At 46.0% G+C, this 19,268-nt stretch overlaps 1 protein-coding gene across 4 annotated transcripts in view; it reads right to left on the reverse strand.

Annotated features, from left to right (window-relative positions):
* ABCA2 (ATP binding cassette subfamily A member 2) overlaps positions 1-19,268 on the reverse strand; it is a 119,199-nt gene that overhangs the window by 50,696 nt on the left and 49,235 nt on the right. For all 4 annotated transcript variants that reach the window (XM_056538175.1, XM_056538177.1, XM_056538176.1 and 1 more), the window contains 2 exons: positions 16,130-16,223; positions 1,840-1,951 (listed from right to left, as the gene is read on the reverse strand). In XM_056538175.1, the coding sequence (XP_056394150.1) occupies positions 1,840-1,951; positions 16,130-16,223 (206 nt within the window). The remainder of the gene's footprint in view (positions 1-1,839; positions 1,952-16,129; positions 16,224-19,268) is intronic.

A 19,268-nucleotide genomic window follows, 5' to 3' on the forward strand; every position in this document is an offset into this window, starting at 1 on the left:
CCCTCCTAGTCTCCCCCATATAAGCCCTGGGAGGAGCTAGCTCGCTCTCTTGATTTCCAGTTAATCTCTGCTGAGGTCCAGTGCAGTCAAGTCCTAAGTGTGTCTGGAGTCCACAGGAGGCCTCAAGTCACCCAGGCAGCCACAAGTCTACAAGTCCACAACCCCCAGGTCCCAGTCAGAGCCTGGTAAGCAACAAACGGGGTATAGTCAGTCTCAGTCAAGTCAGTCAAAGTCAACCTGTCTTCAGTCAGCGTGGCCTCCATCAAAATTGTCCCAGTTCACTGCAAGTCCCAGCAAGCCCTAAGGTCTCTGAAGTCACTGGTCACCTCCGTGGGCCCTGGCTATGCTGTATAGACTATTCCACCCGTCTAACTTGGTAAAGCTACTGCTGTTCCGTAACTTGGCGTCAGAGTCATTATTGCCCCCGTGCCTAGCCCAGGATCCAGCGGTATACCTTTGGGTGGTATTGAGGATAAGCCACGCCCTGGCGTCACGAACAAAGAGGTTAATGCCATCTGCCCCTAGGGTAATTCCATCTGCCCTCATCACACCCTCTACCACACTATCATGTGTGATACTGTCTGCTGAGCTGCTGTATCTCAGTTTTTTCATGAGTGGTACTGACTACTGAGTTACTGTATCTAAGCCTGCTATATGTGATACTACTTGCTGAACGGATATATGCTATCTTGTGTCATACTATCTGATAATATGCTGTATCTAAGCCTATTATGTGTGATGCTTTCTACTGAGCTGTGGTATCTAAACTTATGCGTTATACTGACTGCCGACATGTGTCCAATTATGAGTGATACTGCTTAGCTACTTTATCAAATCCTTTCATGTGCGTCACTGTCTGCTGTATCTAAGCTTCTGGTGCATGTATATCTATGATGATACTGTTTCCGATACTATCATGTGTGATACTGGCTGCTGAGCTGCTGTATCTAATCCTATATGTGTGATCATGTGTTAATGAGCTGTTGTATCTAAACTCCTGTGTGATACGGTCTGCTGAGCTGAGCTGTCTTCTTAGTTCAGTGTTTCCCAACCAGGGTGCCTTCAGCTGTTGCAAAACTACAACTCCCAGCATGCCCGGACAGCCAAAGGCTGTCCGGGCATGCTTGGAGTTGTAGTTATGCAACAGCTGGAGGCACCTTGGTTGGGAGACACTGACTTAAAGGGGTACTCCACTGGAAAACATTTTCTTTGAAATCAACTGGTGCCAGAAAATGAAACAGATTTGTAAATTACTTCTATTAAAAATAATCCCAATCCTTCCATTACTTATTAGCTGCTGTATGATCCACAGGAAGTTCATTTCATTTTTTGAATTTCCTTTCTGTCTGACCACAAGTGCTCTCTGCTGACACCTCTGTTCGTTTCAGGGACTGTCTAGAGCAACAGAGGTTTGCTAAAGGGATTAGCTCCTACTCTGGACAATTCCTTTCATGAACAGAGGTGTGGATTATACAGCAGCTGATAAGTACTGGAAGGATTGGGATTTTTTAATAGAAGTAATTTACAAATCTGTTTAACTTTCTGGCACCGGTTGATTTAAAAGAAAATGTTTTCCAGTGGAGTACCTCTTTAATATATGAAAACCTGTAATGTATGACAAAGTCTTCTACACTATGTATCTAAGCCAAATATGTGTAGCAATATCCCAAAAATCCAAAATCATTGCCTGTATGTAGTAAACATTTGAATAATCAGTGAATATTCATAAATTCCCTATAATATAAAAAAGGGAATATTTAGAAATAGGGACAATTGTAGGAAATCCAATGGTCCCTGACCGGGCAGGTGGAGGGGGATCTGGGGGTGGTGAGTACTCACGTGGAGTTGGTGTACTGCAGGAATCCATACTCATCTCTCTGGCCATCGGGACACAGAGACTGCATGACCGGCAGGATCCCAGCGGAGGTGAGAGGAGCTGCAGTGTAAAACGCTGTGAGAGACAGAACACAGGTGAGAAAAGAACTGCAAAGGAAGAGGCGGCCCCTGAGGACGCAGCACAGGACACACAAAGGAAACCTGCCGGATTATTGAGGGACACAAGGACGAGATCTGGAGATGAGTCAGTGATTAAAGGAAGAAGAGGAAAAACACAGACACAAATCCACTCCCCATCAGTAAGGATCCCCCGACATCTAGATACCAGCAGCAGAGGGGTTAATTGGTTAATTGCATTAGGACATTAATAGATCTGCTGCCTGCACAGCAAGGGGAGCACTGCTATATACCGCCTGCACAGCAGAGGGAGCACTACTATATACTGCCTGCACAGCAGAGGGAGCACTACTATATACCGCCTGCACAGCAGAGGGAGCACTACTATATACTGCCTGCACAGCAGAGGGAGCACTACTATATACTGCCTGGACAGCAGAGGGAACACTACTATATACTGCCTGCACAGCAGAGGGAGCACTACTATATACTGCCTGGACAGCAGAGGGAACACTACTATATACTGCCTGCACAGCAGAGGGAGCACTACTATATACTGCCTGGACAGCAGAGGGAACACTACTATATACTGCCTGCACAGCAGAGGGAGCACTACTATATACTGCCTGCCCAGCAAGGGGAGCACTGCTATATACTGCCTGCACAGCAGAGGAAGCACTACTATATACTGCCTGCACAGCAGAGGGAACACTACTATATACCGCCTGCACAGCAGAGGGAGCACTACTATATACTGCCTGCACAGAAAGGGGAGCACTACTATATACTGCCTGCACAGCAGAGGAAGCACTACTATATACTGCCTGCACAGCAGAGGGAACACTACTATATACCGCCTGCACAGCAGAGGGAGAACTACTATATACTGCCTGCACAGAAAGGGGAGCACTACTATATATACTGCCTGCACAGAAAGGGGAGCACTGCTATATACTGCCTGCACAGCAGAGGAAGCACTACTATATACTGCCTGCACAGCAGAGGGAACACTACTATATACCGCCTGCACAGCAGAGGGAGCACTACTATATACTGCCTGCACAGAAAGGGGAGCACTACTATATACTACCTGCACAGAAAGGGGAGCACTACTATATACTGCCTGCACAGAAAGGGGAGCACTACTATATACTGCCTGCACAGAAAGGGGAGCACTACTATATACTGCCTGCACAGAAAGGGGAGCACTACTATATACTACCTGCACAGAAAGGGGAGCACTACTATATACTGCCTGCACAGAAAGGGGAGCACTACTATATACTGCCTGCACAGAAAGGGGAGCACTACTATATACTGCCTGCACAGAAAGGGGAGCACTACTATATACTACCTGCACAGAAAGGGGAGCACTACTATATACTGCCTGCACAGCAGAGGGAGCACTACTATATACTGCCTGCACAGCAGAGGAAGCACTACTATATACTGCCTGCACAGCAGAGGGAACACTACTATATATACTGCCTGCACAGCAGAGGGAGCACTACTATATATACTGCCTGCACAGCAGAGGGAACACTACTATATACTGCCTGCACAGCAGAGGGAGCACTACTATATACTGCCTGCACAGCAGAGGGAGCACTACTATATACTGTCTGCACAGCAGAGGGAGCACTACTATATACTGCCTGCACAGCAGAGGAAGCACTACTATATACTGCCTGCACAGCAGAGGGAACACTACTATATATACTGCCTGCACAGCAGAGGGAGCACTACTATATACTGCCTGCACAGCAGAGGGAACACTACTATATACTGCCTGCACAGCAGAGGGAGCACTACTATATACTGCCTGCACAGCAGAGGGAGCACTACTATATATACTGCCTGCACAGCAGAGGGAGCACTACTATATACTGCCTGCACAGCAGAGGAAACACTACTATATACTGCCTGCACAGCAGAGGGAGCACTACTATATACTGCCTGCACAGCAGAGGAAACACTACTATATACTGCCTGCACAGCAGAGGGAGCACTACTATATATACTGCCTGCACAGCAGAGGGAGCACTACTATATATACTGCCTGCACAGCAGAGGGAGCACTACTATATACTGCCTGCACAGCAGAGGGAGCACTACTATATACTGCCTGCACAGCAGAGGGAACACTACTATATACTGCCTGCACAGCAGAGGGAGCACTACTATATACTGCCGGCACAGAAAGGGGAGCACTACTATACACTGTCTGCACAGCAGAGGAAGCACTACTATATACCGCCTGCACAGCAGAGGGAGCACTACTATATACTGCCTGCACAGCAGAGGGAGCACTACTATATACCGCCTGCACAGCAGAGGGAGCACTACTATATACTGCCTGCACAGCAGAGGAAACACTACTATATACTGCCTGCACAGCAGAGGGAGCACTACTATATACTGCCTGGACAGCAGAGGGAGCACTACTATATACTGCCTGCACAGCAGAGGGAGCACTACTATATACTGCCTGCACAGCAGAGGGAACACTACTATATACTGCCTGCACAGCAGAGGGAGCACTACTATATACTGCCTGCACAGCAGAGGGAACACTACTATATACTGCCTGCACAGCAGAGGGAGCACTACTATATACTGCCTGCACAGCAGAGGGAACACTACTATATACTGCCTGCACAGAAAGGGGAGCACTACTATATACTGCCTGCACAGAAAGGGGAGCACTACTATATACTGCCTGCACAGCAGAGGGAGCACTACTATATACTGCCTGCACAGCAGAGGGAACACTACTATATATACTGCCTGCACAGCAGAGGGAGCACTACTATATATACTGCCTGCACAGCAGAGGGAGCACTACTATATACTGCCTGCACAGCAGAGGAAACACTACTATATACTGCCTGCACAGCAGAGGGAGCACTACTATATATACTGCCTGCACAGCAGAGGGAGCACTACTATATATACTGCCTGCACAGCAGAGGGAGCACTACTATATACTGCCTGCACAGCAGAGGGAACACTACTATATACTGCCTGCACAGCAGAGGGAGCACTACTATATACTGCCTGCACAGCAGAGGGAACACTACTATATACTGCCTGCACAGCAGAGGGAGCACTGCAATATACTGCCTGCACAACAGAGGGAACACTACTATATACTGCCTGCACAGCAGAGGGAACACTACTATATACTGCCTGCACAGAAAGGGGAGCACTACTATATACTGCCTGCACAGCAGAGGAAGCACTACTATATACTGCCTGCACAGCAGAGGGAGCACTACTATATACTGCCTGCACAACAGAGGGAACACTACTATATACTGCCTGCACAGCAGAGGGAGCACTACTATATACTGCCTGCACAGCAGAGGGAACACTACTATATACTGCCTGCACAGCAGAGGGAACACTACTATATGCTGCCTGCACAACAGAGGGAGCACTACTATATACTGCCTGCACAGCAGAGGGAACACTACTATATACTGCCTGCACAGCAGAGGGAGCACTACTATATACTGCCTGCACAGAAAGGGGAGCACTTCTATATACTGCCTGCACAGCAGAGGGAGCACTACTATATACTGCCTGCACAGCAGAGGAAACACTACTATATACTGCCTGCACAGCAGAGGGAGCACTACTATATATACTGCCTGCACAGCAGAGGGAGCACTACTATATACTGCCTGCACAGCAGAGGGAGCACTACTATATACTGCCTGCACAGCAGAGGGAACACTACTATATACTGCCTGCACAGCAGAGGGAGCACTACTATATACTGCCTGCACAGCAGAGGGAACACTACTATATACTGCCTGCACAGCAGAGGGAACACTACTATATGCTGCCTGCACAGCAGAGGAAGCACTACTATATATACTGCCTGCACAGCAGAGGGAGCACTACTATATATACTGCCTGCACAGCAGAGGGAGCACTACTATATACTGCCTGCACAGCAGAGGAAGCACTACTATATACTGCCTGCAGAGCAGAGGGAGCACTACTATATATACTGCCTGCACAGAAAGGGGAGCACTACTATATACTGCCTGCACAGAAAGGGGAGCACTACTATATACTGCCTGCACAGCAGAGGGAGCACTACTATATATACTGCCTGCACAGCAGAGGGAGCACTACTATATACTGCCTGCACAGCAGAGGGAACACTACTATATACTGCCTGCACAGCAGAGGGAACACTACTATATGCTGCCTGCACAACAGAGGGAGCACTACTATATACTGCCTGCACAGCAGAGGGAGCACTACTATATATACTGCCTGCACAGCAGAGGAAGCACTACTATATACTGCCTGCAGAGCAGAGGGAGCACTACTATATACTGCCTGCACAGCAGAGGAAGCACTACTATATACTGCCTGCACAGCAGAGGGAACACTACTATATATACTGCCTGCACAGCAGAGGAAGCACTACTATATACTGCCTGCAGAGCAGAGGGAGCACTACTATATATACTGCCTGCACAGCAGAGGGAACACTACTATATACTGCCTGCACAGCAGAGGGAACACTACTATATACTGCCTGCACAGCAGAGGGAGCACTACTATATACTGCCTGCACAGCAGAGGGAGCACTACTATATACTGCCTGCACAGCAGAGGGAGCACTACTATATACTGCCTGCACAGCAGAGGGAGCACTACTATATACTGCCTGCACAGCAGAGGGAACACTACTATATATACTGCCTGCACAGCAGAGGGAACACTACTATATACTGTCTGCACAGCAGAGGGAACACTACTATATACTGCCTGCACAGCAGAGGGAGCACTGCAATATACTGCCTGCACAACAGAGGGAACACTACTATATACTGCCTGCACAGCAGAGGGAGCACTACTATATGCTGCCTGCACAGCAGAGGGAACACTACTATATACTGCCTGCACAGAAAGGGGAGCACTACTATATACTGCCTGCACAGCAGAGGAAGCACTACTATATACTGCCTGCACAGCAGAGGAAGCACTACTATATACTGCCTGCACAGCAGAGGGAGCACTACTATATACTGCCTGCACAACAGAGGGAACACTACTATATACTGCCTGCACAGCAGAGGGAGCACTACTATATACTGCCTGCACAGCAGAGGGAACACTACTATATACTGCCTGCACAGCAGAGGGAACACTACTATATGCTGCCTGCACAACAGAGGGAGCACTACTATATACTGCCTGCACAGCAGAGGGAACACTACTATATACTGCCTGCACAGCAGAGGGAGCACTACTATATACTGCCTGCACAGAAAGGGGAGCACTACTATATATTGCCTGCACAGCAGAGGGAGCACTACTATATACTGCCTGCACAGCAGAGGAAACACTACTATATACTGCCTGCACAGCAGAGGGAGCACTACTATATATACTGCCTGCACAGCAGAGGGAGCACTACTATATATACTGCCTGCACAGCAGAGGGAACACTACTATATATACTGCCTGCACAGCAGAGGGAGCACTACTATATACTGCCTGCACAGCAGAGGGAACACTACTATATACTGCCTGCACAGCAGAGGGAGCACTACTATATACTGCCTGCACAGCAGAGGGAACACTACTATATACTGCCTGCACAGCAGAGGGAACACTACTATATGCTGCCTGCACAGCAGAGGAAGCACTACTATATATACTGCCTGCACAGCAGAGGGAGCACTACTATATATACTGCCTGCACAGCAGAGGGAGCACTACTATATACTGCCTGCACAGCAGAGGAAGCACTACTATATACTGCCTGCAGAGCAGAGGGAGCACTACTATATATACTGCCTGCACAGAAAGGGGAGCACTACTATATACTGCCTGCACAGAAAGGGGAGCACTACTATATACTGCCTGCACAGCAGAGGGAGCACTACTATATATACTGCCTGCACAGCAGAGGGAGCACTACTATATACTGCCTGCACAGCAGAGGAAACACTACTATATACTGCCTGCACAGCAGAGGGAGCACTACTATATACTGCCTGCACAGCAGAGGAAACACTACTATATACTGCCTGCACAGCAGAGGGAGCACTACTATATATACTGCCTGCACAGCAGAGGGAGCACTACTATATATACTGCCTGCACAGCAGAGGGAGCACTACTATATACTGCCTGCACAGCAGAGGGAACACTACTATATACTGCCTGCACAGCAGAGGGAGCACTACTATATACTGCCTGCACAGCAGAGGGAACACTACTATATACTGCCTGCACAGCAGAGGGAGCACTACTATATACTGCCTGCACAGCAGAGGGAACACTACTATATACTGCCTGCACAGAAAGGGGAGCACTACTATATACTGCCTGCACAGAAAGGGGAGCACTACTATATACTGCCTGCACAGCAGAGGGAGCACTACTATATACTGCCTGCACAGCAGAGGGAACACTACTATATACTGCCTGCACAGCAGAGGGAGCACTACTATATACTGCCTGCACAGCAGAGGGAGCACTACTATATATACTGCCTGCACAGCAGAGGAAGCACTACTATATACTGCCTGCAGAGCAGAGGGAGCACTACTATATACTGCCTGCACAGCAGAGGAAGCACTACTATATACTGCCTGCACAGCAGAGGGAACACTACTATATACTGCCTGCACAGCAGAGGGAGCACTACTATATACTGCCTGCACAACAGAGGGAACACTACTATATACTGCCTGCACAGCAGAGGGAGCACTACTATATACTGCCTGCACAGCAGAGGGAACACTACTATATACTGCCTGCACAGCAGAGGGAACACTACTATATGCTGCCTGCACAACAGAGGGAGCACTACTATATACTGCCTGCACAGCAGAGGGAACACTACTATATACTGCCTGCACAGCAGAGGGAGCACTACTATATACTGCCTGCACAGAAAGGGGAGCACTTCTATATACTGCCTGCACAGCAGAGGGAGCACTACTATATACTGCCTGCACAGCAGAGGAAACACTACTATATACTGCCTGCACAGCAGAGGGAGCACTACTATATATACTGCCTGCACAGCAGAGGGAGCACTACTATATACTGCCTGCACAGCAGAGGGAGCACTACTATATACTGCCTGCACAGCAGAGGGAACACTACTATATACTGCCTGCACAGCAGAGGGAGCACTACTATATACTGCCTGCACAGCAGAGGGAACACTACTATATACTGCCTGCACAGCAGAGGGAACACTACTATATGCTGCCTGCACAGCAGAGGAAGCACTACTATATATACTGCCTGCACAGCAGAGGGAGCACTACTATATATACTGCCTGCACAGCAGAGGGAGCACTACTATATACTACCTGCACAGCAGAGGGAACACTACTATATACTGCCTGCACAGCAGAGGGAGCACTACTATATACTACCTGCACAGCAGAGGGAACACTACTATATACTGCCTGCACAGCAGAGGGAACACTACTATATACTGCCTGGGTGACAACCTGACACTATCCACCAGGTATAATATAGTGCAGGGATGGGCACTGATAAGGCGCTCTGGTTATTATACCGCCACGCGATTCTGCAGCAGTAGCAAATATTCCACCTGTCAGGAGAAGCGAGAGGTTATGACAGGAGAAGGGAGCGTCCACCTACACGTAGCTGTCACCTTTGTGCCACTTTATGACTAACCAATATTTAGGCTACAATTTGTGGGTTCAGGCCTTGGTGTGCGCCATCTTAGGCGGTATTACAGCCGGGCACATTGGCAGATCGGGTGGAGACTGGATGTAATATATAGAAAACACAAAGGCGACATTAACATGGAGGTGAACGGCCATAAATCAAAGCGTCTCTATGACACGAAGGTGATTCCCAAAAAAATACACTGGACAACTTACAGACTGCGGCATGCCATGTGGAGTCAGACAGTGATGTGGAGGAACGGAAATAAAATAAAGGCATGGAAAAGGGGAAAAAAGGCAAATAAATAAATGTTCACCAATGTAAATGATCAATGACAAATCAAGACAACACGTTTCTCTGCGGTACATGTGAGTGTGCGCACAACCTGACAATATGTGGCCCCAGAAAAAGGGGTTTGTTATGGTAACAATAGACAGAAAGATTATTCCAAGTTTTTGCAAAAACACTGGAACCTAAAGGAATAGAAACAATGGGGAGATTTATTACAACCTGTCCAGAGGAAAAGCTGCTGAGTTGCCCATTGCAAAATGAAAGCAGCGATCTGATTGGTTGCTGAGGCCTTATCAGAAATGAAAGAAGCGATCTGATTGGTTGCTATGGGCAACTCACAGCGCTTAACTCAGATAAACTACAACTCTCATCATGCCCTGACGGTATTTAGCATCAATAAGGGATTCGTTCTGTAACAAAACCTCCTCCTCATATCATCTCCTTACTACTGGGGTGACACACTGTAACAAACCCCCTCCTCATGTAATCTCCTTACTACTGGGGTGACACACTGTAACATACACCCTCCTCATGTAATCTCCTTATTATTGAGGTGACACACTGTCACAAACCTCCTCCTCACATAATCTTCTTACTACTGGGGTGACACACTGTAACAAACCCCCTCCTCATGTAATCTCCTTACTGCTGGGGTGATACACTGTAACAAACCCCCTCCTCATGTAATCTCCTTACTGCTGGGGTGATACACTGTAACAAACCCCCTCCTCATCTAATCTCCTTACTGCTGGGGTGACACACTGTAACAATCCTCCTCCTCATGTAATCTCCTTACTACTGAGGTGACACACTGTAACAAACCTCCTCCTCATGTAATCACCTTACTACTGGGGTGACACACTGTAACATATCTCCTCCACATGTAATCTCCTTATTATTGAGGTGACACACTGTAACAAACCTCCTCCTCACGTAATCTCCTTACTACTGGGTGACACACTGTAACAAACCTCCTCCTCATGTAATCTCCTTACTACTGGGGTGACACACTGTAACAAACCCCCTCCCCATGTAATCTCCTTACTGCTGGGGTGACACACTGTAACAATCCTCCTCCTCATGTAATCTCCTTACTACTGGGGTGACACACTGTAACATACACCCTCCTCATGTAATCTCCTTATTATTGAGGTGACACACTGTCACAAACCTCCTCCTCACATAATCTTCTTACTACTGGGGTGACACACTGTAACAAACCCCCTCCTCATGTAATCTCCTTACTGCTGGGGTGATACACTGTAACAAACCCCCTCCTCATCTAATCTCCTTACTGCTGAGGTGACACACTGTAACAATCCTCCTCCTCATGTAATCTCCTTACTACTGAGGTGACACACTGTAACAAACCTCCTCCTCATGTAATCACCTTACTACTGGGGTGACACACTGTATCATATCTCCTCATGTAATCTCCTTACTACTGGGGTGACACACTGTAACAATCCTCCTCCTCATGTAATCTCCTTACTACTGAGGTGACACACTGTAACAAACCCCCTCATGTAATCTCCTTACTACTGAGGTGACACACTGTAACAAACCTCCTCCTCACGTAATCTCCTTACTACTGGGGTGACACACTGTAACAAACCTCCTCCTCATGTAATATCCTTACTACTGGGGTGACACACTGTAACAAACCCCCTCCTCATTGCGTCTCCCTTACCTGAATCTAGATTGGGTGGACCTCAGGCCCACACCATCATCTTATCTGGCCTGTCAACCAAAGTGCAGCAAGAACCCACCAGGGGTGCCCACGGCAATCCTGTGGGAAAGATGGCATCCTGATGCGCCAGGGCGCATCAGGACGCCATCTTTCCCACAGGATTGCCGTGGGCACCCAAGGTGGGTTCTTGCTGCACTTTGATTGCATAGCACCGCCACAGGTTGCTAGGATGAACACCGGCCTCTAGTGACACTGCTTACGGTCACTAGAGGGCAGAAGCATCTCTTATTTGTCACCGTGTGTCCCGAAGGTAGCGATGTTCCCAGTCCAGAGCAGGAGAAGATGGTAGTGACTATGGGGGAGCTGAGGAATAGGTGGGTTTTCTTTTTACATCTTTAAGGGGGTCCTATGTACAGGGGGGTACTACTACTATAGGGGGCAAACTATCTACAGGGGACACTGCTCCATTTAACAAGCTCACTCGCTCTATTGGTTCCAGAGGATTTCTCGGGCCTGGGATGGTTTACCCTACAGACCCTTTACAGTCTCTACAACAATTTCTCTTTCTTGGCGGAGACTGTAGCGTGGATAATCTACCCTGACACTACAGGAATGCCGCTGGTCCAGGGCCTGTCCCCATAAGTGAAGCTACAGTATTTCATTACACCGTAATATAAGTGTGACTGATAAAACACCTGACCGCCGCAGCTGCTGTGTGAATGACGCATTCATATCTCCCTAATGGTTTGGTGGAGAAGATGCTTATCTAGCTAAAAAGGGCTACTCCACCCTAAACCTATTTATACGCGGGGGTCATTTACATAAACATTTGCCTCGAAACGCCTTTTTATCACTTTTAAATCAGATTCCAGTTCCTCCCGGCCGCCACAAGCATGCTATCTGTAGTGAAGGTAGGTGAATGGGCGGAGTTGTGACACCATAGAATGGGGGCCTGCATCTGCCCCATTCTGGAGCTAGGGTTGCCACCCTTCTTGCAAAAAAACATAAAAATAAAAATAAATACCGGCCATGCTAATTTGCATAATTAATTATGTATGTGTGACATCACAGGATACACATCTGCCGGGGGAATTTTGTCCTATTCTGACGCCTATAACTTTTTTTAATTCTTCTTATACGGGCCTGTATGAGGGATCATTTTTTGCGCCCCAATCTGTAGTTTTTACCATGACCATTTTTGTTTTCCTGTGACTTTTTGATCGCTTTTTTTTTATTTTTTATTAAATTCGGGAGTTGCAGTTAGTTAATAACTACAACTTCCAGCATGCCCTGATACAGCCTGTGGCTCAGCAGTTGCCCCAAATGAAAACTACAACTCCCAACATGTTAGTAGTATATAGTATAGGTCAGTGTTTCCCAACCAGGGGTGCCTCCAGCTGTTGCAAAACTACAACTCCCAGCAAGCCCGGACAGCCGTTGGCTGTCCGGGCATGCTGGGAGTTGTAGTTTTGCAACAGCTGGAGGCACCCCTGGTTGGGAAACACTGATGGCCTCTCGACTTTCCATTGACTCTGGATGTCAGAGAAAAGAAGGATTGGGCAAGTGCCCTTCTGCAGAATAAATGTACTAGTGTATACAGGGATGGAAAGTGCATGCTGGGAGTTGTAGTTTAATAAGCAAAACAACTAGATACGGAATCTACATGGACCGCGCCTCAGTACAGACAGCTTTCTCGGCCTTGGTTCTCAGATAACCTGGGATTCTACAGGAACGCTCACTGACAGATTGGGGCATTTATAGTGCATCATAGTTCTTACAGATTTTGTTGTTCTAAATCCTAATAACATTATATGAAGTAAAAAAAAAATTAAATTAAATTAAATAAAAAAAATTAAAAAACAAAACACAAAAGCAGAGGCACAAAAGACACATTAATCTCCATGCAATGGTGAAATTATGTCGATAAAATATACAAAATAAATTAATTAATTAATTTAGACCTTTCGGTTTTGTTTTCGATAAACACACAAAAAAAAAATGGCGGCCACCAGTGTGTAGGAGCTATGAGGACTGATGTTGGCCCCCTCTGCTTTTAATGACGGCGGTGATATATATCGCTCTACCAGGTGAAGGTCAGGACTTCTACTCTCAGCTGTCAATACGTCTATAAGTGCGGAGAAAATACATTGCCGCCTTCCATTACATAATTAAAGGGGCACTCCACTGGAAAAAAAAAATCAACTGGTGCCAGAAAGTTAAAAACAGATTTGTAAATTACTTCTATTCAAAAAAAATCTTAATCCTTCCAGCAGTTATCAGCTGCTGTATGCTTCACAGGAAGTTCTTTTCTTTTTGAATTTCCTTTCTGTCTGACCACAGTGCTCTCTGCTGACACCTCTGTCCATTTTAGTAACTGTCCAGAGTAGGAGCAAATCCCCCAGAGAAAACCTATCCTGCTCTGGACAGTTCCTAAAATGGACAGAGGGGGCAGCAGAGAGCACTGTGGTCAGACAGAAAGGAAATTAAAAAAAAAAACAACTTCCTGTGGATCATAACAGCAGCTTATAAGTACTGGAAGGATTGAGATTTTTTAACAGAAGTAATTAACAAATCTGTTTAACTTTCTGGCACCAGTTGATTTAAAAAAAAAATGTTTTGCAGTGGAGTACCCCTTTAATGGTGAGAACCTCAATTGTCCTTGACTTATGGACGTCCCGTGACCGGCAAACTGATGAGGAGAGGTGATGGACGATTTCCTAATCATTATTAAAATTATGGGAGACAACAAATATGGCTGCCATTACATTTATGGGGTTAACCTGGTAAAAAAAAAAATTAGCTTGTGGAAAATATTTTATAAAAGGGGGTTAGTCCACCAATGCATATATAACCTATCCACAGGACAGGTGACAGACATGTGACCTCTGGGACCAGGACCCCCATCAATCTCAAGAACGGAGGTCCCTGAGTGCCCTTGTGAATGAGGTAGTAAATGCACTATTGTAGCGTTCCATTCACTGCTGTGGGATTAATGGGTAGATTTGTAAATTACTTTTATTTAAAAAAAAAAAAAAACATAATCCTTCCAGTACTTATCAGCTGCTGTATGCTACAGAGGAAGATTAGTTGTGCTCTTGCTCTCTACTGCCACTTCTGTCCGTGTCAGGAACTGTCCAGAATAGGAGAAAATCCCCATAGCAAACCTCTCCTACTGTGCACAGTTCCTGACATGGACAGAGGTGTCAGCAGAGAGCACTGTGGTCAGACAGAAAGGAAATTCAATAAGAAAAGAACTTCCTGTGGAGCATATAACAGCTGATAAGTAATGGAAGGATTAAGACTTTTTAATAGAAGTACTGTTTAACTTTCTGGCACCAGTTGATTCAAATTGTGAAAATATCTACACAACTTCCTCTGGAGCAAACAGCAGCTGATAAGTACTGGAAGGATTGAGATTTTTAATTGACGTAATTTACAAATCTGTCTAACTTTCTGGCATTAGTGCCAACATTTTTTCCACCGTAGTACCCCTTTAAATGAACTGGTGCCAGAAAGTTAAACAGATTTGCAGATCACTTCTATTAAAAAAATAGTACTTTTTAGGGGCTTTATACTAAAAGAGAAATCAAAAAAAGAAATGCATTTCCTCTGACATCACAACCACAGTGCTCTCTGCTGACATCTCTGACCATTTTAGAAACTGTCCAGAGCAGGAGAAAATCTCCATAGCAAACATATGCTGCTCTGGACAGTTCCTAAAATGGACAGCAGAGGTCAGCAGAGAGCACTGTGCTCATGATGTCAGAGGAAATGCATTTCTTTTTTGGATTTCTCTTTAGTATACAGCCCCCAAAAAGTACTGGAAGGATTAAGATTTTTTAATAGAAGTGATTTACAAATTTGTTTAACTTTCTGGCACCAGTTGATTAAAAAAAAAAAAATAAGTTTTCCACCGTAAGTACCCCTTTAAGTGGGCCCTTTAAGGTTTTGTTCACATCAGTGGATTTCCAGTGTTTTTGACTGTAAGAATTGCGCAGTTTGCTGTCAAAACCCCCAACCCTGTCAAATACCTGGCAGCCCTGATGATGGAGCCATGGCTGCTTTAAGAATGGAAGTCAGGACAGAAGTTCAAACAGAACGTAGAAAAGTATAAAGTATAAAATGGCTGCCTCTTCACCAGCATAACAGCGCCATTCACGGCCATTTTTATTTTTTCCATTTATTTTCCGTCTTATGATCACAAGCTTTTTTTGCTTCAATCAGAACAATATTGTCACCATTTTTACAAGAGAGTTTCGCGATGGTCATGTGACCTGACGTTCTGAAGCCGAGGTGTAATTGACAGCGCGGCAGACTGGTTTATACGGGTCACCAGTGCCAGGCTTTGTGCCAATCATTGATTAACTAAACAAAAGGCAGATAAGCGGTTTTACTTCGCCGTTCCGTTGGCGAGCTTTGACCTAAATTTCCTACATTGTGCCCGACGTAAGGGATAGAAACAGAGACTCGAGCAGGTGGTGTTTAACCCTTTGTGGTCACGCGTCTTACCTTCCTTCACGCGGATCGTCGGCTTCTTCTGGCGCAGTCCGAGCAGGATGAAGAACAGGACCAGGGGGATGAAGATCTCGAAGGCCAGGACCCACTGCAAGGGAGACATAACGTAGTATGGATGAGACTGGCGACTAGGACAGTACACGGTAACATTCTGTTAATCCGCCATTAGATCATCATATATTCTGGATTATCGGGCGTCAAAGAAAAGTACAGGAAACTCATTAATATTTTAGCAAAAATCTTACACTGGGAAGTAGCGCAATTAAAAAAAAAATTTTCTATGAGGAGGAAGGGGGGTTATTTTATAATAGAAAAACATAGCTGCTTTCTTCCACAAACAGCGCCACTCTTGTTCTCAGGTTGTGTGCGGTATTGCAGCTCAGATCCATTGAAGTGAATTGAGACGAGTTGTAGTACCACACACAACCTGAGGACAGGTGTGGCGCTGTTTGCGGAGTCCCACTTTGGTTACACACTTATCCTTTATTCCAGTGGTCTCCAAACTGTGGCCCTCCAGCTGGTGCAAAACTACAATTCCCAGCATACCTGGACAGCCATTGGTGGGAGTTGTAGTTTTGCAACATCTGGGGGTCCACAATCTGGAGACCATGGACTAGAATGACTTTGGCTGTCGGGGAATGCTGGGAGTTGTAGTTTTGCAACATCTGGAGACCACTGGACTAGAGTGACTTTGGCTAGCAGGGCATGCTGGGAGTTGTAGTTTTGCAACATCTGGAGACCACTGGACTAGAGTGACTTTGGCTAGCGGGGCATGCTGGGAGTTGTAGTTTTGCAACATCTGGAGGTCCATAATCTGGAGGCCACTGGACTGGAGTGAGTTTGGCTGTCGGGGCATGCTGGGAGTTGTAGTTTTGCAACATCTGGAGGTCCATAATCTGGAGGCCACTGGACTGGAGTGAGTTTGGCTGTCGGGGCATGCTGGGAGTTGTAGTTTTGCAACATCTGGAGTTCCACAATCTGGAGACCACTGGACAAGAGTGACTTTGGCTGTCGGGGCATGCTGGGAGTTGTAGTTTTGCAACATCTGGAGTTCCACAATCTGGAGGCCACTGGACTAGAATGACTTTGGCTGTCGGGGCATGCTGGGAGTTGTAGTTTTGCAACATCTGGAGTTCCACAATCTGGAGACCACTGGACTAGAGTGACTTTGGCTGTCGGGGCATGCTGGGAGTTGTAGTTTTGCAATATCTGGAGTTCCACAATATGGAGACCACTGGACTAGAGTGACTTTGGCTGTCGGGGCATGCTGGGAGTTATGGTTTTGCGATATCTGGAGGTGCACAATTTGGAGACCACTGGACTAGAGTGACTTTGGCTGGAGGGGCATGCTGGGAGTTGTAGTTTTGTCCATTTGATTGGTTGCTATGGGCTACACTTCCTCTGCAGAAGGTCCCAAATTTACCAACCTGTCTGACAGAACAGACTTATCCGCCCATAGCGACCAATCAGAGCTCAGAAATGAAATGAAAGCTGATCTGTGACTGGTTGCTATGGGCAACAAGGTCAGATTTTCTGTCAGACACATCAGTAGAGGAAGTCCGGGCTTGTTGCCCACAGCAACCAATAAGAGCTCGGCCTACATCTCCTAGACCGGCCTAGCGATAGGAAACAAGAGTTCTGATTGGTTGATAGGAACTGAAGGGAGAGGGAAAACAAAATGGCTGCCCAGTTCCTCCATATTACACACACTGCCGATGTGTCGGTCACATATGTGGACCTACCCACAAGGGGGGGGGCACTTCTCAGACTCCTGAGAGGGTAGGTCAGTGTTTTGTAAACAGTGTGACTCCAGCTGTTGCAAAACTACAACTCCCAGCATGCCCGGACAGCCGAAGGCTGTCCGGGCATGCTGGGAGTTGTAGTTTTGCAACAGCTGGAGGCACACTGTTTGGAAAACAATGAGGTAGGCAAATGCCTTGCGCAGGTAAACATTTATAGTCGGACGACAGTATAATAATATTTTACCGTCAAGATCGTCCTCCCCGAAGACCAAAAGCAAAGAACAAACAGCAATAAATCCGATTTTTTTCTATTTTCGGCTTTATTGGCCATCACGTGGGTCATATACTGTACGAAGGTTTAACAGGCTATAAATCATCATGGTGCCACGACTTCATGACTCCCCGCCACCGTCCTTCTGTCATATAAAAGCTTAGAATGACCTGTCCTTAAACGCTCTGTCCTGCAGAGAACTACTACGCAATTTTTATACCCTTTTTCCATCCATGGCATAATTGGGGTTCCACGTGTCTTTAAACTTTGGTGCATCGGAAAATGCGTCATATTGCACCCAGGTTTTTAAAGGGGCTATCCAGTTTTAGAAAAAACAGCGCCACCCCTGTGCTCAGGTCACGTGTGGTAGCGCACCTCAGAAGCCAAGTTGTAATACCACACACAACCAGAGGGCTGGGTGGCGTTTTTTTTTGTGTGGAAGTGATCAGCTCTGTTTAATCTATTCTTGGATCTCTCTGTCGAAAGTGAAAAATCACAGCCTGAAAAAAAATAGGATGTCAAAAATAGGATGAAAAATCACATAAATGACTTTAAAATACAGGAAATTTTTTTAAAATAAAATCATAAAATAAGCAGTAAGTGATGGATAGGTTGGAAAAATAGCTTAACTTTGGGCCATGTTTGGGGTGCGCCATTAATAAATAGAGAGAAATTAATTTTTCCAGATTTTTTTTTTTTTAAACAAACTTTATAAAAAGAAACACAATAGTACATATGGGCAGCATCTGTCTGACACCCTTCTCAGGGTATGTTCGCATGACGGAATTCCGCCAAAATTGAGGTGGAATTCTGTGTTATTTAAATTGTTTTTAAATAGGAGAAAGAAGAAGACTCCAAAGTTGTATCCGGTAACATTTAGGTTCTTAAAGGGGTACTCCGGTGGAAAACATTTTTTTTTTAAATCAACTGGTGCCAGAATGTTAAACAGATTTGTAAATTACTTTTTTTATTTTTTATTTATTAATTATTTTGTTTTATTTTGTTTTCCTTAAAAATCTTAATCCTTCCAGTACTTATCAGCTGCTGTATACTACAGAGGAAGTTCTTTTCTGTCTGACCACAGTACTCTCTGCTGACACCTTTGTCAGTGTCAGGAACT

Source organism: Hyla sarda, chromosome 9 (assembly GCF_029499605.1).
Source record: "Hyla sarda isolate aHylSar1 chromosome 9, aHylSar1.hap1, whole genome shotgun sequence".
Taxonomy (NCBI): Eukaryota; Metazoa; Chordata; class Amphibia; order Anura; family Hylidae; genus Hyla; species Hyla sarda.